At 50.2% G+C, this 16,667-nt stretch overlaps 2 protein-coding genes across 4 annotated transcripts in view; both read left to right on the top strand.

Annotated features, from left to right (window-relative positions):
* Positions 1-3,661: 3,661 nt before the first annotated feature.
* Positions 3,662-7,036, top strand: LOC139796533 (transmembrane protein 151B-like). The gene has a single exon (XM_071744703.1). It carries the CDS (start codon positions 3,700-3,702, stop codon positions 5,179-5,181), a length of 1,482 nt encoding a protein of 493 aa, XP_071600804.1. The 5' UTR covers positions 3,662-3,699; the 3' UTR covers positions 5,182-7,036.
* A 2,508-nt stretch (positions 7,037-9,544) lies between these two features.
* The window catches only part of TYRO3 (TYRO3 protein tyrosine kinase), a 44,736-nt gene continuing 37,613 nt past the window's right edge, over positions 9,545-16,667 (top strand). The window contains exons 1-2 of one of the 3 annotated variants that reach the window (XM_071744700.1): positions 9,545-12,262; positions 15,783-15,966. In XM_071744700.1, the coding sequence (XP_071600801.1) occupies positions 12,190-12,262; positions 15,783-15,966 (257 nt within the window). In that variant the 5' untranslated portion in view covers positions 9,545-12,189. Of the gene's footprint in view, positions 12,263-15,768; positions 15,967-16,667 lie in introns of all 3 variants that reach the window. The other 2 variants (XM_071744701.1, XM_071744702.1) reach the window with 2 other exon arrangements.

Genomic DNA, 16,667 nt, shown 5'->3' with positions numbered 1-16,667 from the left:
TAACATATTAATGAATTTTTTATGCAGAGATAGATGGAAAGATATATTTCCTTATTAGATTTTTGAATGTCTGATACTTCTATTTTAATTACGTTCTATTTTATGTCTCTCTTACAAACACTAAAAGTGTTTCTAATAGTGTAATTGTGTTAGATAATTATTTCAGCAAAGGGAAGGATAAATAATGGGAGATAGGCCAGATGAACACATTCTGAACTTGAAATAGGAGGAAAAGCTGTGGGGATAGACACTGCAATAGGGATCCTGTTATAACCAAGGACCTGCAGAGAGTGAGATCTGCTTAGGAACAAAAGAGGTATGAAGCAGTGGGTCAGAAAAAAAAAATCATGTTATTCCCAAAGAACTTTGAACGTGAAGGCCCTGCTGAACTGGACTAGTAGGTGTGTGAATCAGAGACATGGCAGTGGACTCTATGGCTGTGTGTCTTCACTAATGCAAGGAGGAGAGAAGCTGCTTTTTTTACAGGCTGAAGTGAGAATGGTGGAGGTAACCTGTCTCAGGATGATCCAGCCCTTTCAGCTCAGTGGCTTGGAGACACTTTTTGAAGTGTCTCCAGAGGACACAGACAGAAATATCATCGTGGACCAGCAAGACTCTAAGCCCAGCCCTGTGCTTCTCCAGGACTGGTGTGACAAGAGGTACCTCTCTCCCCCAAGGGGAGGTGGTATTTGATGGAGATAAGCACATTATGAGGCATTTGCCCACTCTGATATGGCCACTGATAGCACTAACCAGCAGGGCTGGTTGTCTCACCCCTCAGGCAGAAGACAAACTGGGTTGTAAGTTGGACCACAGAGTTGCAGAGAGTGGAGAAGTTGTTAGTCAAGGGGAGTGAGATAAAGGGAAGGTGGGGGTTGCAAATAATGCCTTAAGTGATGTGGGACAGCCCTCTTGAAAATGGCTGTGCCCAGGGCCAGGCTGACAGCACTTCAAACAAGTCACAGAAAAAAAAACCCAACCTGGAGTTCCCAGAGCTGCATGAGCTTGCAGTACTCAAGCACTCACATTAAAACTGACTGTTGGACTTTGGCTGTCTCCTCTGGAACTTTTCACAGTATTAACCATATACAAATTTACATAATAGGGACTTGTGGAAACCTGTGGAAGATTAAGTACCTGTGTTAGAATATTGCCCAGCTGTTTCCTTCTGCACAGTCCCCACGACTCTGATGACAGAGAGATGTTCATTTTTAGAGCTTTCTTCTCCTCAGAAAATCTTCAGGGGAAAAAAAGGGTAAAGGTTTGTTTATTCTTCATTACAGCCCATACTTTTGCATTACTATAGCACTTAAACACTTCAGTTCCTCACCAGGAAGAAGCAAAGAATTGAAGACAGTGATTCCTGGTGGAGTTCCCCTAAGTTGGGAGAGTTTGGGGCTCTGTCCTGGGGCCCAGAATACAGAAAGCCTACTTTGGGTCAGTAACCACACTGGGACAGAGCAGTGGGTATTGACAAGAGTTTTCCAGAGTGGAAAATGCCTGCAGGCATTTACTCCCAAAATTCCCATAGTTATTTTACTGATCTGAGGACTGCCTAAAGCCACTCTGTAGCTTTCTTCAAGGTTTCCTGCAAGAGGCTAAGGAAGTTCTTCTCTTACTGAGGTCTTTTCACTGCCCTTTCTACAGAGAAGTTTCATGCCATGTCCTTTATAACCCACTTAGCTTCTCTACACCCATTTTGTCCACTGTAAAAGGAATACAGCCCAGAATAATTATTCTTTATTCTGACGCACACACATACAAAACACTGTGGATAAAAATAGAAATTCTTTAGAAATTCCTTCTGGATGCATCAGGAAGAGTCAGAAGCCAGATCCTACCCTTAGCTGCAGTTGAATACTGGTGTAGCTCCCTAAAATCAGTAAAATTACTGTGCAAGTATACAGTATCAGATTAGAAGTTATGAGATCAAAACCAAACCCCGTGGAGTACAGTTTGTCAGTGCTCACACCAAGCCATAAACCCATCCATAGTTTCATAGAAGTGGTTCCCAGTTGCAAAAAACAAAAGCATAGAAAATCCAAATCACCAAAACCAAAACAAAAGACCCACAACCAAACCAAAAAAAAAGGCACACACCTGCCCCCTCAAATAACCCACACCACACAACAAAAAAAACCCCAACAAACCAAAAAACAAACAAACAAATAACCAGTATTAAATGTGGTCTCATGGCCCTGCAAGGTTAGATGCCAGTGATCCCATCTTACTGAGATGGGAGAGTTAACTCTTCTTTCTAGTGGCAGCCTACTACTATTTCCAGAGTCATAAGATGCTGCTCCTTAAATTTCTTGCTGGTTCAAGATGACTTACTGAATCCTAACTGCTGTGGGTCTGAGATCAGTTGGACTAGGGGAGAACTTCATCCCTATAGAAAGAAAAAGACTCTTCCCAAACCTAGCATCTTTTGGCAGCTACAGAACAGCTTGATGCATTAGAGGTGGCCTCTTAGGAGAAGGAGTTAAGGAGTGCTTCTATTTTTGCATGAAATCAGGCTAGGCAGAGGGCATGATGATGCATGAATATCAGTATCTATTTCTCACTGTCATTTCCTCAGAACTGTGGGGGAGGCAAAGAGTGATGGTAACAAGAGGGATGCAGACAGCCCTCCACATTACCTGCCAGGGACACGAGGGTCTTGCTTCATGCACTTTCTGGTGGCTGCCACCCAGTAACGTAACTCATGCTGCTGCTGCTCTTTGCAGGGAGACAGCTCTGTTTCCACTGGCTGCTTGGCTCAATTTGGCATTTATTTTTTTTTATAGCCTGGTGTAGCATGACTACAGAGCTGATTCACTGCACCATGGCTGGGGTAAGGGCTTCACACCATTTCGGGGGATGCAGTGAGAGTATCAGAGTGTGAACTCAGGCTCTACTCCCAGCCTGACTTCTGGGACTTGGAAGAGAAGGATGTGCTGCATTTTAAATATTCACACACATACCTTAGCTCCAATGTTTAAGCTTTCAGGTATTTGAGGTCTGAGTTAGTCTTCTAACCACCCTGAAGCTGTGCTGCACCATGCTGTAATCCTGACGATTTTTTTTTCAACCAAATGTGCTTGAATCTAGTATTTTCCTGATGTAATTTTCCTGATGGCTCACCTCCAAGAAAAATGGTGTCGATCATTTGGTAGGTTTCAGGGCTGGGTGTGAGTCAGCTCTGAGTCAGGCAGCAGCTCCAGCTCCACGAAGTGCTGGGCTCCGTGTGCTGGCACGACCCATGGGGCCTCAGCCCTGCAATGGATGCTGCTCCTGAGCATCCCCAGCAACATCAGGTGGAAATCCAGGTGCTGGGCACTTGCAAAGCAAACAGGCAAGTCCACGGCCCCCTGCTTTTGGCTGTTCAAGTGCTGCGAATCCCTCTTGGCCTTGGAAGATGGTAGGGTGCATAGATGATGCTGGCTTCAGGCAGGGAGAACATGAGGACCCCCCTCACCCTCTGAGGAGGGGAAGGTCTGACTGGAGTGGAGGCATAATTTCCTTGCCCAAAGCCTGGATGAAGCAAGGAAGGAGTTTTGTCCAAAGACCTCTGTCCCTGGCACGGTGGTTTTGTTCGTGTTCACTTTTATATTAAGCAGGGTGGTGTCCCCAGTCCTCAGGCAGCTGAGAGGAAAGCCAAGAGTCGAGACAGTCCCGAAGGCAACAGTCACTGTGTGCATTGTCAAAGTGGTGTGACTGATGGGTTTTCTCTTTGTCTTTCTCTCCCCCTGCCCGTCGGTGTGTTTGAAGCAACGCCCCGTGAAGCAGTCTCTGAGCGCCTGCATGTGCCGAGAGTCCCACTGGAAATGCCTCCTCCTCTCCATCCTCATGTATGGGTGCCTGGGAGCAGTGGCCTGGTGTCAGCTGGCCCGGGTCACCAAGCTCAGCTTTGATAGTTCCTTCAAGGGCAAGTCAATGATCTACCACGACAGCCCATGCTCAGATGGCTACGTCTATATCCCACTGGCCTTCCTCTCCATGCTGTACGTGGTGTACCTGGTGGAGTGCTGGCACTGTCACGTCAAGAGAGAGCTGCAGTACAAGGCAGATGTGGACAGCGTCTACGAATGCATCAACCGCATGCAGCAAGCCACCCCCTGCATCTGGTGGAAGGCCATCAGCTACCACTTCGTGCGGCGGACGCGGCAGGTGACCCGGTACCGCAACGGTGACGCCTACACCACCACACAAGTCTACCACGAGAGGGTCAACACCCATGTGGCCGAAGCTGAGTTTGATTACTCTCACTGTGGATACAAGGACATCTCCAAGGAGCTCCTGGGCCTGGAGAGCTACACAGCCACCAAGCTGAGGTTCACCAAGTGCTTCAGCTTTGCCAACATCGAGTCCGAGAACTCCTACCTGACTCAGAGAGCTCACTTCTTCACAGAGATCGAGGGGCTGGATGACTACATGGAGGTGAGGGAAGGCATGCAGCTTAAAAACGTTGATTTTAAAGAGCTTATGATGGCCTACGGGGACCCGGATCACCTCCCGTGGTATGTGTCCCACTATGCCTTCTGGGTGGCTGCCATCCTCATGATCTCATGGCCACTCAGGGTGCTCATAGAGTATCGGACTGCTTATGTCCACTACCATGTGGAGAAGCTCCTGGGCCTGGAGTACACCGCATCGGCTGAGGTGGAGGAGCCTTTGTACCGGTACCGCATGCCCCGGGACGCCACACAGGACAGCACCGAGCTGGAGTGGCACATCTGCACCAACCGGCAGCTGATCCCCAGCTACTCGGAGGCCATGCTCATGGACCTGTCCAACTCCCCGGCCTACGGCGGCTACGCCGCGTGCCGCTACGGCGGGACGGCCGACAGCTGCGCCCGCTGCAACCGGGCCTCCAGCACCTCCTCCATTTTCTCGCGCCACGCTTTGCACAGCTGCGGCGGCACCTCCCGCCTCTCCCTCAACACCAGCCGCTTCTCCCTCTGCCGCCTCCACGGCTCCCACAGGACAGGCCTCTGGAGGAGCCGCAGCAGCAGCATCGCGGACCGGGGCTGCCAGGACGAGCAGTGCTGCTCCTACTCCAGCCAGCTGGCTGTCAATGAAAACCCCCCCACCTACCATGACGCTCGCTTCTTCCCCGTCCTCATCGTGCACAGGCCGGAGGGGCAGGACGGGCGGCGGTTCTACGTCAGGCGCTCCTCCTGTCTAGAAACCTCTCTGTGACGGCCTCTATGGCTTCTCAGCTCCTCTGTCCCAGGACGGGGCATCTTGCAGAGGTGCCATAGCAGGGAGCCTGCAAGCTTCAGCCCCCACAGCGGCTCAGCAGGACGAGCTTCAGCTCTTCCCCCGGCCATTGCAGGAGGACATGGTCACTCCGACCTATGGCTCACCTCATTTCTGGGAGATTCTCCCCCTCCACCAGTCTCCTTAGTCTTTTGTTCCTCTCTTCCTTTTGCTCTTTCACTCTTTGCCCTTTCTCTGCTCCTCAGCTCCCTGCTTCTCCTCCCAGCATAACCTCTTTTTTTTTATTATTTATTAATTTTTATTTATTTATTATATTTGATTTTATTTTATTCACAGCATTTGACTGCTTTATAAAGCCTGTCCTTTGCAGTATTTTGCAATCCTCTTGGATGCCCTGCAAGGTAAGAAGCTCAGACAGAGCAAGGCAAAAGGCATGCTGCCAGCCAGAGTCAAGTCAGAAGGAGAATTCAGATCTGCAGGCACTGAGTCACCTCCTGCAAACTCCTGCAAATGAGGTGTTTTCTAAATTTATTTTGTTTTCATCAGTCTTTTTTCCTCTTCCTCCGTCATTTATTCTCTCCTGTTCTCTTCGTGCTCATCTTCCTTTTTTTCCTGCTTTATTCCTCTGCATTCCAGTGTTTCTGGGATTTTGTCAGTGAGGATGCCTTTCAGTGTAATTTCCTTCCACTGGGGGAAATTAAGGTATTCACGGCACAAACGTCACTGACTGCTGACACAGCCACACACTGTGCCCCTGAGAAGTGCTGAGTGACTTTCTTTCCAGGGCAGCAAAAAGCAAAAAGCCCTTTGCTCACCTTGCCCTGCCCGGTCTGCAGCAGAGACACTGCTGCGTTTTCAGATGTAGTTAACCTTGTCCAGCTCCACCCCTGTTAGCAATCACCGAGAGCCCTAATGTAGATCAGTGCCCTGTTAGTGCCACTATTTTTAGAACTGTGGATCTGGTTTGTGGCCCTTTGATTGTGGGAATCACTTCTCCACTTGCTCAGAGCAGCACAGGCTGGAGAAGGGGAGAGGGGCTGCTGGGGGGAGAGGTAAATACAGTATTGAGCCATATAGGACCCATAGACTGGAGTTGTTAGGAAGCTCTTCCTCCCACAGCAGCTACTAGAGGATTGCTTGATGTTATCCTTCAACTTTCTGTGTGCCCTGGGGCGAGCTTTTGGCTCCTACCTTCCCAGGAAAGATGCGGTGCCACCTCAGCCCCGGGCAGGGTGCGAAGCTGCCCCACCGGCTGCTCCTGCCGGGGCGTGGGGCTCTTCCTGCCAGGCTTCCCCCAGAGCAGGTGCAGCACCTTTTGGAAACTATCAGCTTAGTCCCAGCAATGCCAAACCCAGGTGTCTGGTCCTGGCAGAGCAGACTTTGGGCTGTGGGCTGCCCTCCCCAAGAGCCAGGGACTAACCCAAGAAGCTTATGGCCATATTGAGAACCCACCCTAGATCTCACGTCTGCCAAACCTCCATCCCACTAGGGAAGATCCTACACTGAGCAAGCTCCATACCATTTTGTTGTGTGGATGGCAGAGATTATTATCCACCACGACTCACAAGAGAATGCAATACGATCGCAATACAGTCACTTTAAAAAAAAAAAATGTTGTAACTCCCTACAGCAAGTAGGTAAGAAACCAAGCCCCTAGAGGGGCTGGCAACAAATGCTTCCTCCTGAGTCTGTTCTGTGTGTATCTACATGTAATACAAGGTTTGTACAGTCACATTAGTTTGTGTAGGTTATATCTAACTGCAAACTTATATGGTGTTTTCTTATGGCATTGACTGTTGCACCATGTTAAATACATTCTGTTTTGGTTTGATGACTCTGTTTTGATGTGCTGTGTTTATTTCAGTTCCAGAAATAGAAGCACTGGCAACAACTGGCAAACCTTCTGCAAATGATGGCACAATCAGAAAGGTTGTTTAAATTCATATGAGTTGATAATTTTTAATGTAAATACTTCATGTATGATTTATGTGACATTTTCGTTCTGACAGCTTGGCATTTATTGCAAAAGATAGATAGCACATATGATGTGTTATTTTATCACCTCTTAAGAAAAAACCAAAAAAAACCATCCTAGAGACATGCAGTAACCAGGTTTGGGTTTGAGGTAATCATTAGTGTTGGGCTGGGGCCAAACTGGGTAACAGTTAACTTAACAGTTAACCTGAAACTTAAAGAAGAATTCAAACTTGGATCCACTCTACAGTGATAAAGTTCCAGCCTCCATCTACACTGTGCCATCTGCCACCCCCATGTCAAGCTGGCAGAGTTTGGCCAGTAGGAAAGCATCAGGCCTGAACTCAAAGCTCAGACTCATCCCTGATTTACTTGCATTCTGAAGACAGAGTAAATTCAAGTCTTTAATATGGCTCCCTGTCACGGAATCATAGAATCATGGAATGGTTTGGGCTGGAAGGGACCTCAACAATCACCCAGTTCCAACCCAGCCCCTCCAGGCAGTGCATCTCCCACTAGACCATGCTGCCCAAGGCTCCATCCAACCTGGCCATGACCAATTCCTGGAAGGCAGCAGCCACAACTTCCCTAGGCAACCTGTTCTGGTGTCTCACCACCCTCACAGCAGAGAATTTCTTCCTAATGTCTAACCTAAATCTACCCTCTTTCAGTGTGAAACTGTTCCCCCTCAGCCTGTCACTACATGCCCTTATAAAAAGTCCCTTCCTGGCTTTCCTGTAGGCACCCCTCAGATATTGATTGCCAGGCTGCTATCAGGTCTCTCCACAGCCTTCTTCTCTCCATGCTGAACTAACTCCACTCTCTCAGCCTGTCCTCATAGGAGTGGTATTCCAGCCCTCTGGATTCACTCCAAGAGTTCCATGTCCTGCTTGTGTTGGAGGGCCCAGAACTGGATACTCCAAATGGGGACTCATGAGAGGAGAAGAATCATCTCCCTCAGCTTGCTGGTCACGCTGTCCTTATCTTCATTCACACAGCAAGTTAAAACCAGCACACATGGAAGATGTAAGAGCTGGAGGTGGGTGAAACTTCACAAAACAGAGAGGCTGGAATATTTCAGCTGGAGGAGGTTGTAGGGACAACAAGAAATGAGAAAGGAAGAGATGGCAGAATAATATAAATTAAAAGATAACAGAGTTCAGCTGCAGCTAAGATAATTCCCAAATGAGCAGCATAACTCAGTTATGGCAAGCTTAGTCCAGACACAGGCAGGATACGTTTCAGTCATCTTGAGTAGACCCTGCAGCCACCTGTGGCTTTAAATACTATGTCCAAGGTCTTGGTCTGACATGTATTTCAGGATGGATATTTATATTTGGGTTCTCAGAAGTGGCCATGCTAAACAGTATTATTATCCAACATTAGCAAGCTCTGGCAATCCCATTATTTTGATGGGTTGGGCAAAGTATGGAGACAATTTATGCCCAGTTTAACCTTTCCAGAGTCCTCAAAAGCCACTGTAATACCCAGCAGCTCTCAAGCTGTGTCCTTGGCAGGGTTTGGAAAGCCCAGAGTGTTACTGCTTCCTCACTCCTTGCGTTCTGGCCCAGCTTCAGGGCATTTATTTGGGAAGCTATACCTAAGCTCTGAAAGCCCCCTCACCTCCATGGAGCTCCCTTCTGTCTCTTGCTTTACCTTGTGGGGGTGACTGAACAGCTGGGAGCAGTTCCTGTTCTGGCCTGGGGGTGACTATGCTGGTTTCAACAGAACACCCACTCAGGAAGCACTTAAACAGCCATCGTGGGTCTCCCACCCCACAGAGCAGAGCTGCTCCTGTGACCCTGAACACCACTTCCTTGTCACTCCAGCCACTGCCACAGATTCCTGATGCAGGGTGAGGGATCTGTCCCCTAGCAGTGGAGGGTGACAACGCTGACTTTCAAATCCCAAGTCAAAGGATGGAGCAGACGTATTCTTGAATCCAACTGCGAGCCAGGCAGCCGTGGGGCAAAAACCTTGCAAAAAAATGTGGGGATTTTGTATCCAATTGCAAACTGAGTGCTTCAACAATGAAGCAGAGGCATGAACCACCTTTTGATGAATTGTTAGGGCTATGGCTTCTCATGTGGAAATGGGTGTTTTGTGGGATAGCCTCTCCCTGTCCTGTTGGCTCTCAGTAATTAGAAGGCTGAACAGAAAAGGGAGGTGAGGAAGTCTAGCAAATACTTCTCTCCTTCCTTCCTTTTCTTTCTCCTCTCTCTCCCTCTTCCTTTCTTCCTTTTCCCTTCTCCTTCATCCTTAGAAGTCTCCCAGCACTCTTGATTATTGTGCAGCTCTTCAAACACTTCCAAGAGCATGCCCATGCCACCCAGCAAGTCCAGTGATATGTAACAACACACTGTCACAGCAGAAGAAGTAAGGAAAAGACATAAGCCAGGAAGTTGCTGGCTTATTTGTATGTCAGTGTGCTGTGCCTGTGAGCTGTGAGCACTGCTGCTGGTGTTAAGGCCTGAAAAATAAAGCCACATTGCACAAGGGGCTGGGAGAGTTTGTCTTCAGTTCCTAAAAGCATTTCAGAATCACCAGTTCCTTTGATTCCTGCATGGTAATATTGCACTCTTTAAGTTTTCCAGCATCAGTTTTCACTCCAACTGGTAATGTGTGCAGGATTTCTGTCCAATTTTCCTATGGCTCTTCCTGCCTATCACTGTTAACACAAAGCCCTTCTCAGAAGAGCTGAAGTCAGATCCCCCGCTGAGGAAAATTTCCTTTGGTCTACCACTTCCAGCAGAGCTTTGCTCTCTTACACCAGCCCAGAGTCTGGTCTGTGCTGTGCTACAACTTCCTATCCATAACTCCTCTTTGCAGATGGAAGCTGCTTTCCTCTTCTTTATCCCTAGGTGTTTGGTAGCATCGTTTGGGAGCATCACACATGACATTTGGACAAAGCACAACATGCACATCAAGGTAGTGACATGCTTGGGGCACACAGCGTAGAGTCAAGACTCTCTTGGCCACTGCATCCCCAATTGGATTGGCCAAGTCACAGCACCTGCCTGTGCCTCCTCTCTTCTGCTTGTGCTTCCTGAGTCCAGAGGGCTGGTATAGTGTTGTAAGCCTCTGTAGTGTAGGACTGGAAGAAATCCTTAGAAGGAAAACACCATAGAAACGCTGTTATTCTAATGGCTATAATTTTTTTTCTTTTCTTTTCTTTTCATGAGACAACGAAAATCTGCAAAATAGCTACTCTCTAGAAGGCATTATGGCCATGAGTAAGTAGAGAAACACATCCTGCACTTGGGTAAATGGGTATATATGGATACACGGGGGAGAGAGAGCTGTGACAGCAAGGGCATGTGAAGCAAGATTTTAGCAAACAGTGGCACAGATGCTCTCAGCCCAAGAGCTGTCATGATCCTGGTGAGAGGCATGTCACTGTTTCCTGTCTCCCAGAGCACCCAGGCTTCCCACAAGCTCTCGGGTGGATAGTTTTGTCAGTGTCTCCTCCCAGTCGCCTCATTGCAGCAGGAGGCACCGGGGAGGGAATGACATTTCCATTCCAGTAATGAAATCTTCTTGGCGTTGCTCCAGTTCCCTAGGAATTCCTATCAGAAATGCAAATGGCTGGGGAGGGGGAAGATCAGAGCTTGGGAAGGAATTATGAGAGCTTGTCTTGCCTCAGTTTCCCCATCCCCTTGAAGGTGATAACACTGTTTCCTCATGCTCCTGCATTTCGCCAGGTTTCCAGAGTACTGCAGGAGTGTTGCACACCAGTGGCTGTGGCAGAGCTGACAGTGTATCGTGTTGTAACTATATTGCTCCTTATGGTGTCTTTCAACCGAGAATTCTCACCATAGCTCCTATGAAAAGGCAGCACCGGATTTTTTTTTTTTTTTTTTTTTTTTTTTTTTTTTTTAAATTGTCTGTCAGTGACTTTTTCCACATCGTGCTAGTAACTTAGTGGCAGCAGAGATCTCCTTCTGCAGACCTCTCCCTACTTTTCCACTAGCAGAAAAGAGGGCAAGGCCAAACTGATCGTGCTTGAAGGGTACAGGTGCATCTCCCCATGTTGCCGGTGCTCCTCCACAGATCAGGCACCGGGATGGGGTGGTCAGCATCCCTGGAGATGGGGTCTGGCTGGTGGCCGAGCCAAGTAGATGGAGAGGGCCGGTCAGGGAAGATGGGGCTGGGGATGCCCTGTGCATGAGGTCAGGTGCTGCTCTTCCCGGCAGAGCCTTGGTTTGGAGGGGCTGAGCCCCCTGGTAGCCCTAAGCCCTCCTCCCCTGGGGGGCTGGAGGGCACACGGGGGCTCCTGAGGAGCCCGGCTGTCCCCCTGCTTCCTCACGCAGACAGGGGAATAAGCGACCTGGTTTCCCCCCCTGCCCCGTGCCCCGGCAGCTCCCGCCGATGTGGGTCAGGCCGCCGGGAACCAGGCCGCCCCGTGGAGCGATCCCCGGGAGACGCCGTCTCCAGAGCTCCCCCTTGGCCCCCAGCCCTGGCCCGATCCCCGGCACGATGTTGGCCGGCGGGCTCCGTGATTCGCCGGTTCGGGGGCGGCGGGCTCATGCATATTCATGAGCGTGATGTCAGACGGGGAGCACAGCGCACGGTGACCGCCCGAGAGCGCCATTTCCTGGAGGAGAAGGCGGCGGCTCAGGAGGGGCGGGCGGAGGGACGGACGGACGGACGGACCGACCCGAGCGGAGCGGAGCTGAGCTGAGCGGAGCGGAGGAGCCGCCGAGCGGCAGTGGTGCCGGCAGGGGGAGACCGACAGGCAACGGCACCCGGACCCGACCCCACCGACCGACCGACAGCCCCGCGCCGTCGCCTCCCGGCGGACTCTCTTACCGATTGCTCCCGCCGGAGTCTCAGCCAGAAGTTTGAGCGTCCCCGCAGCCTCCCGGGGCAGTCCGGTGTCAGGCGGCGACGCGGGGCTGCCTGAGCCGCTGTCGCCCCCCGCCGCCGCCTCCGCGGGGGAGGGTGGGAGCCCTCCGCGGCGCCGAGAGCTGAGGGGAGGATGGTGTTGCGGGAGCGACGGAGCTGAAGCGGAGCATGGCGATCCCGCGGCTCCTCTTGCTGGGACTGTGGTGGGCTGCGGCGCTCTGGGACTTCGCCGCCGTGGCAGGTGAGAGGGGCGGACAGCCCAAGGGGAGAGCGGCCGCGGATGAGAGCCGGGGACGGCGTGGGGAAGAGAGGCGAGGCAGGGTCCCCCGAGCCCACCGGGCGCGGCGGGAAGGGCTGCGACCACGGCTCCCGTCGCCGGGCTGTGAACGGGGGCTGCCCCGCCGGAGGTGCCGGGCCCACTCCCGCGGGCCGCGTTCCCCCGCGGGCAGCTCCCGCGGCGCCGCCTCTACAGAAGGATCGGCGGGCACCGGGCCACCCCGCTGACAGCCACCGGGTGCCCGGGGAGCAGTCGGTAGGCATGGGAGGCCCGGCGGGGCGCCGGGATGCGGGGGTCCCCGTGTGGCGGCCGCGGGGCTTCGGGCAGCCACAGGTGGGGGTCGGTCCCGTCCGTTTTGGGCTGCCACCCCTCCCGGCTCCGCCGCCTGTGTGAGTCCATCGGCTGGGCAGCTACGTGGCGCCCGGGAGCCGGCGGTACCCGGCAGGGAGCCCGGAGTGTTCGGGGTGCCGCTGGCCGCGCCCGCCTGCAAGCGAGTGTAGAGTTAGTAGTAAATCGCAGCACAGATAATCCTGGTTGTTTGCGGAGGCATTGCCCTGGTATTTGCCTAGCCGAGGAAAGCCGGGCGCTAACGCATTCCTGAGTGGCTTTTGTTTGGTTTTTTTTTTTTTCCCTCCCGAACACATTTTCCGAAGTTTCTCCCCCGAGTCGGCAGGGAAAGGCAGCGTGTGGGAGCCTCTTGGCGCCCAGGCGAGCCTCCCGACGGCTTCCCCGGGAGCCTGGGCACAGCGCTGCCCGTGGAGCAACGTGCGTGGGGTGACACGGAGCCGGAGAGGCTGTGGTACAGGTTGGACTGCTAGGTCAGGGTCCGAAGGCATCCAAAGAGTGAATAACCATTCCCATGGCGTGCACGGGTAGACTTTTTCCTCTTCACTCCAAAAATAACTTCATAAAAAGCGTACTTCTGTTCCTAGGAAACAAAACACTCAGGGGCAGCAAGTTTAAAATAAAAAAAAAAACAACAAAATCAACAAACAATTACGTCATGTATTTTGACTAGTATATTAATTTGCTGTCAAGTCTGTCAACTGGTTGACGAGAAGCTTAATATAATTTTATTTCCTACCCATACATTTCAACTCTTGCAGCTCTTACAGGTAGACTTGGGGGAACCTATTTGGATAAGATTATTCCTTGGCTTGGCAAGAGTGCTATCAGATGAGAAATCATGAGTGGGAGACTAGAAAGAGGAATAGGTGGAAATTAAAGTCCATACTGGCCTCCAATGTGCTGTTTCTTGATACCTGAAGGAAGAGATACTGCAGCTAAAACTGCATTATTATAAAAAAACTGTGAATTTATTAAAAATTCTTGATGTATATTTCTTCATTTCAGTTGATCCTGATGGATTATACTTGGGTGATGCAAAGAGTTACAGCTCAGGCTGAACACTTCTACTGTATACTAATTTCCTACATCATTAATTTGCTTGGGAACTGAAAAGCAGCAAGGGTCTCTAACACACTGCTTTTTTTAATTTGTAGCTAACTCTTTCAGCAGGGCAGTCTGAGGAAAGCTGAGTAGTTTGCTTTTCCATAAAGGCACCTGTAATGAAAGTGTCTTGTCAGCTTGTGTGTGCATTCAGCAGCCTGGCTACATCAGTTTTCTTTTAACACAGAGAGCTGCTATGAAGCTTTCATGTTTTATTCTGATATTGTGAGTGGTGAAAGGGAGGATGCTTTCTGGCATGCACTGGGATGTGTAATTTGAGTTTCAGATGAGTTAAGTAATGCAAGGTTATATCATCCTCACCCAAGGTGGTTAAATTCTTAGTCTAGGAAATGAGCTGGAGCAACTAAACTAGAATGATCATCATACCAGTTCTCCAATGCTCTCCACGAATTTGCTAAATTAGTAACAGCAGGCAGAAAGGCAGAAGACTTGAGTGTGGGGATATCAACTGTTAACAGGCTGAAAGGTCTTACCAAGGAAAGGAATAAAGTCCTTCCGCCTGAGTTATGGGATTGCTTCTGGACCACTACTGGGTTCCAGCTACTGGTGGCAGAGCACAGGGTAGTCCCACAGTGTTGTCTTCCCCTTCTTCCAGCTGTTGCAACCATGCTGGGAGTCCCTCTGCTGCTCTGCCCTGTGAGGTCTTCCCTCATAGCTGTGGGAGGGTGGGATGTTACCAAGAAGGGAAGTGGCACGTGAGAAATACCAGTATTTGATGACCAGTCAGGCTGTAACAGAATTTGAGAGCAACAGGGCTTCATCCTTAGCAGTGCTCTGGATTTCACAACTGGCATTTTTCTCTCTGGCTCTGTAGGTTAGTGAGGCATCCTGTGGGAAGCTGCCCAGCTGATCAACTGGGTGCTGTTGCAATGTGTTGTGATACGTGGCTGTGCAAGAGCAGCAGAGTGATGGGGTCATTTGTCTCGGAAGAATGTGGAGGCTACTGCCAGGGCATAGTGGTGAACTGGGCTAGACCTGTTCTGGTCTGTCAGGCCTGTGCCACTGCGTAGGAAATGGCCACTCTCCCTAACAAAACCAGCTTTACATTCATTTCCAACCTTCTTGCTTTCCCACGGTCTCCTTTGATCATCTGGTTCCTCTCTATGCTTTTCTTTCTTAAATGCACTTACACGCTTGGCTTCCGTGTTTTCTCATGGTAACACATTCCATATATTCCCTTCTGCTCGAGGGAAACACTCCTCATCCACCCACACATGGAAGAGTGCTCTAGGCCAAATCCTCTTCACTTCTCTGTCGGTGTAAAACCTCAGCAGCTCCACTGACTCTGGGCGTGCTGCTCGGGGGTCCTAACTACATCACTTCGAGTGAAACGTGGTCCTTGGGCTGGACTGAAGGGTCGGGGAGGCTCGTTTGAGCACACGCCCACGTCACATGGCAGAAATATCTGTTCTGTAAACAGTTCTGCTCCTCCGCGAGGTGTGCTGTGGCACAGGCTTTGCTTTCAGGGCTTTTGCAAATTGCAGAGGAGCTTTCTGTGTAATGCAGAGGAACAGTGTGCGCTGAATAATAAGACATAATTGATTCTTTCTCATATCCCGGCTCTTTACAAATGCATACAATGGAGCAAGCACAGTGATTTCTTAGAAGCCCAGGAACACAGAGGCTGAAATTCAAGCCCGGGGAAAAGAGGGAGGTGTGGTACCACGTTGAGCTAACACGCTTAGGACTGCTGGATCACCAACACAACAAAGCTCCCAGCGTTTCCGCCTGGCTGGTCCCAGGCACTGCTCTGCAGAGGCTCACCCTGATGTTAGATGAGTTGCAAAAAGCCCACTGTGTGGACTGAGCCACCACTTTTCTCCAGCAGTTGTGCTTTCAGTGTTTGCCTTTGACTGTTGCGTAGCAGACATAATAGAGTGGTGCTGAGACTAACAGATCCCTTTGCAATGTGTGCTGGTAGGGTATGTAATTCCAGACCTCCAACCTAGAGTAATTTGCTGTACTCCAACCCCCCTTCTTTTGGGGGTGGGGCGGAGTAGTATTTTTTTTTTAGGTATGAAATTTACAGGATCTCCAATCAAATTAAAGGTGTCCCAGGGTCAACCCGTCAAACTAAATTGCAGCCTCGAGGGAATGGAAGATCCCGAGATGTTGTGGATCAAGGATGGAGCAGTGGTGCAAAGCGTAGACCAGGTGTACATTCCAGTAGATGAAGAACACTGGATCGGCTTCCTCAGGTACAACAGATGCAGAGAAGGAAGAATATTGCAGAAAACTATTGCACAGCTCTCTGCTATCAGCTCTATCTATGCAACTCTGGTGTCCTTAGGTCTCTACTCTTCAACACATGGCCAGGGCATAACTGAGAGCAGAACTGAAGCCACTGATGGCTGAGGTCTTATGCACTAGAACCACATTGTTTTCCTAACTACTGTGGTGACAGGTGCTTTGCAAATGCTTCTGATGCTTGAGACGTGATTTCAAGGTGTAACCAACCGTGTTCTTGCTTTGTTTGTTCATCTTGTTCTGCCATGCAGCAGAAGACTGAGATCTGACTTATGCAAATAGGTTTTCTTTCTCCTACTCATTCCCGTTCTCCTTCTCTCTTGAGCTGTCAAGTCTGCCTAAAGGGTGAGGATTGTTAATTGATATGGGACTCCCAGCACTACATCCCCTTCCTTCCTTTCTTTGGTGGGGAGTGCTTGTCACCCAAAACGTCCCTGAGTCATTTTGCAGGGGCTTTCCTAAGACATTTGCACATGGTATCAGTCCTCCTCAGAGGTGAAAAAACTCTCTTCTGCAAAGCAGCTCTCTCTGTCTTTTATTTCAGAAGAAGGGGGTTGTCAGCTAGTTCAGGAAGTGTTGAATTAAGCAAGACCCAAATTTTGGCTCTGGCTTTTCCTGTCCATGTAGGGAGCTTGTACAATCAAGCATGCCA

Source organism: Heliangelus exortis, chromosome 5, assembly GCF_036169615.1.
Source record: "Heliangelus exortis chromosome 5, bHelExo1.hap1, whole genome shotgun sequence".
Taxonomy (NCBI): domain Eukaryota; kingdom Metazoa; phylum Chordata; class Aves; order Apodiformes; family Trochilidae; genus Heliangelus; species Heliangelus exortis.
The sequence above is the reverse complement of the archived record's forward strand: the minus strand, read 5'-3'. Positions and strand labels throughout refer to the sequence as shown.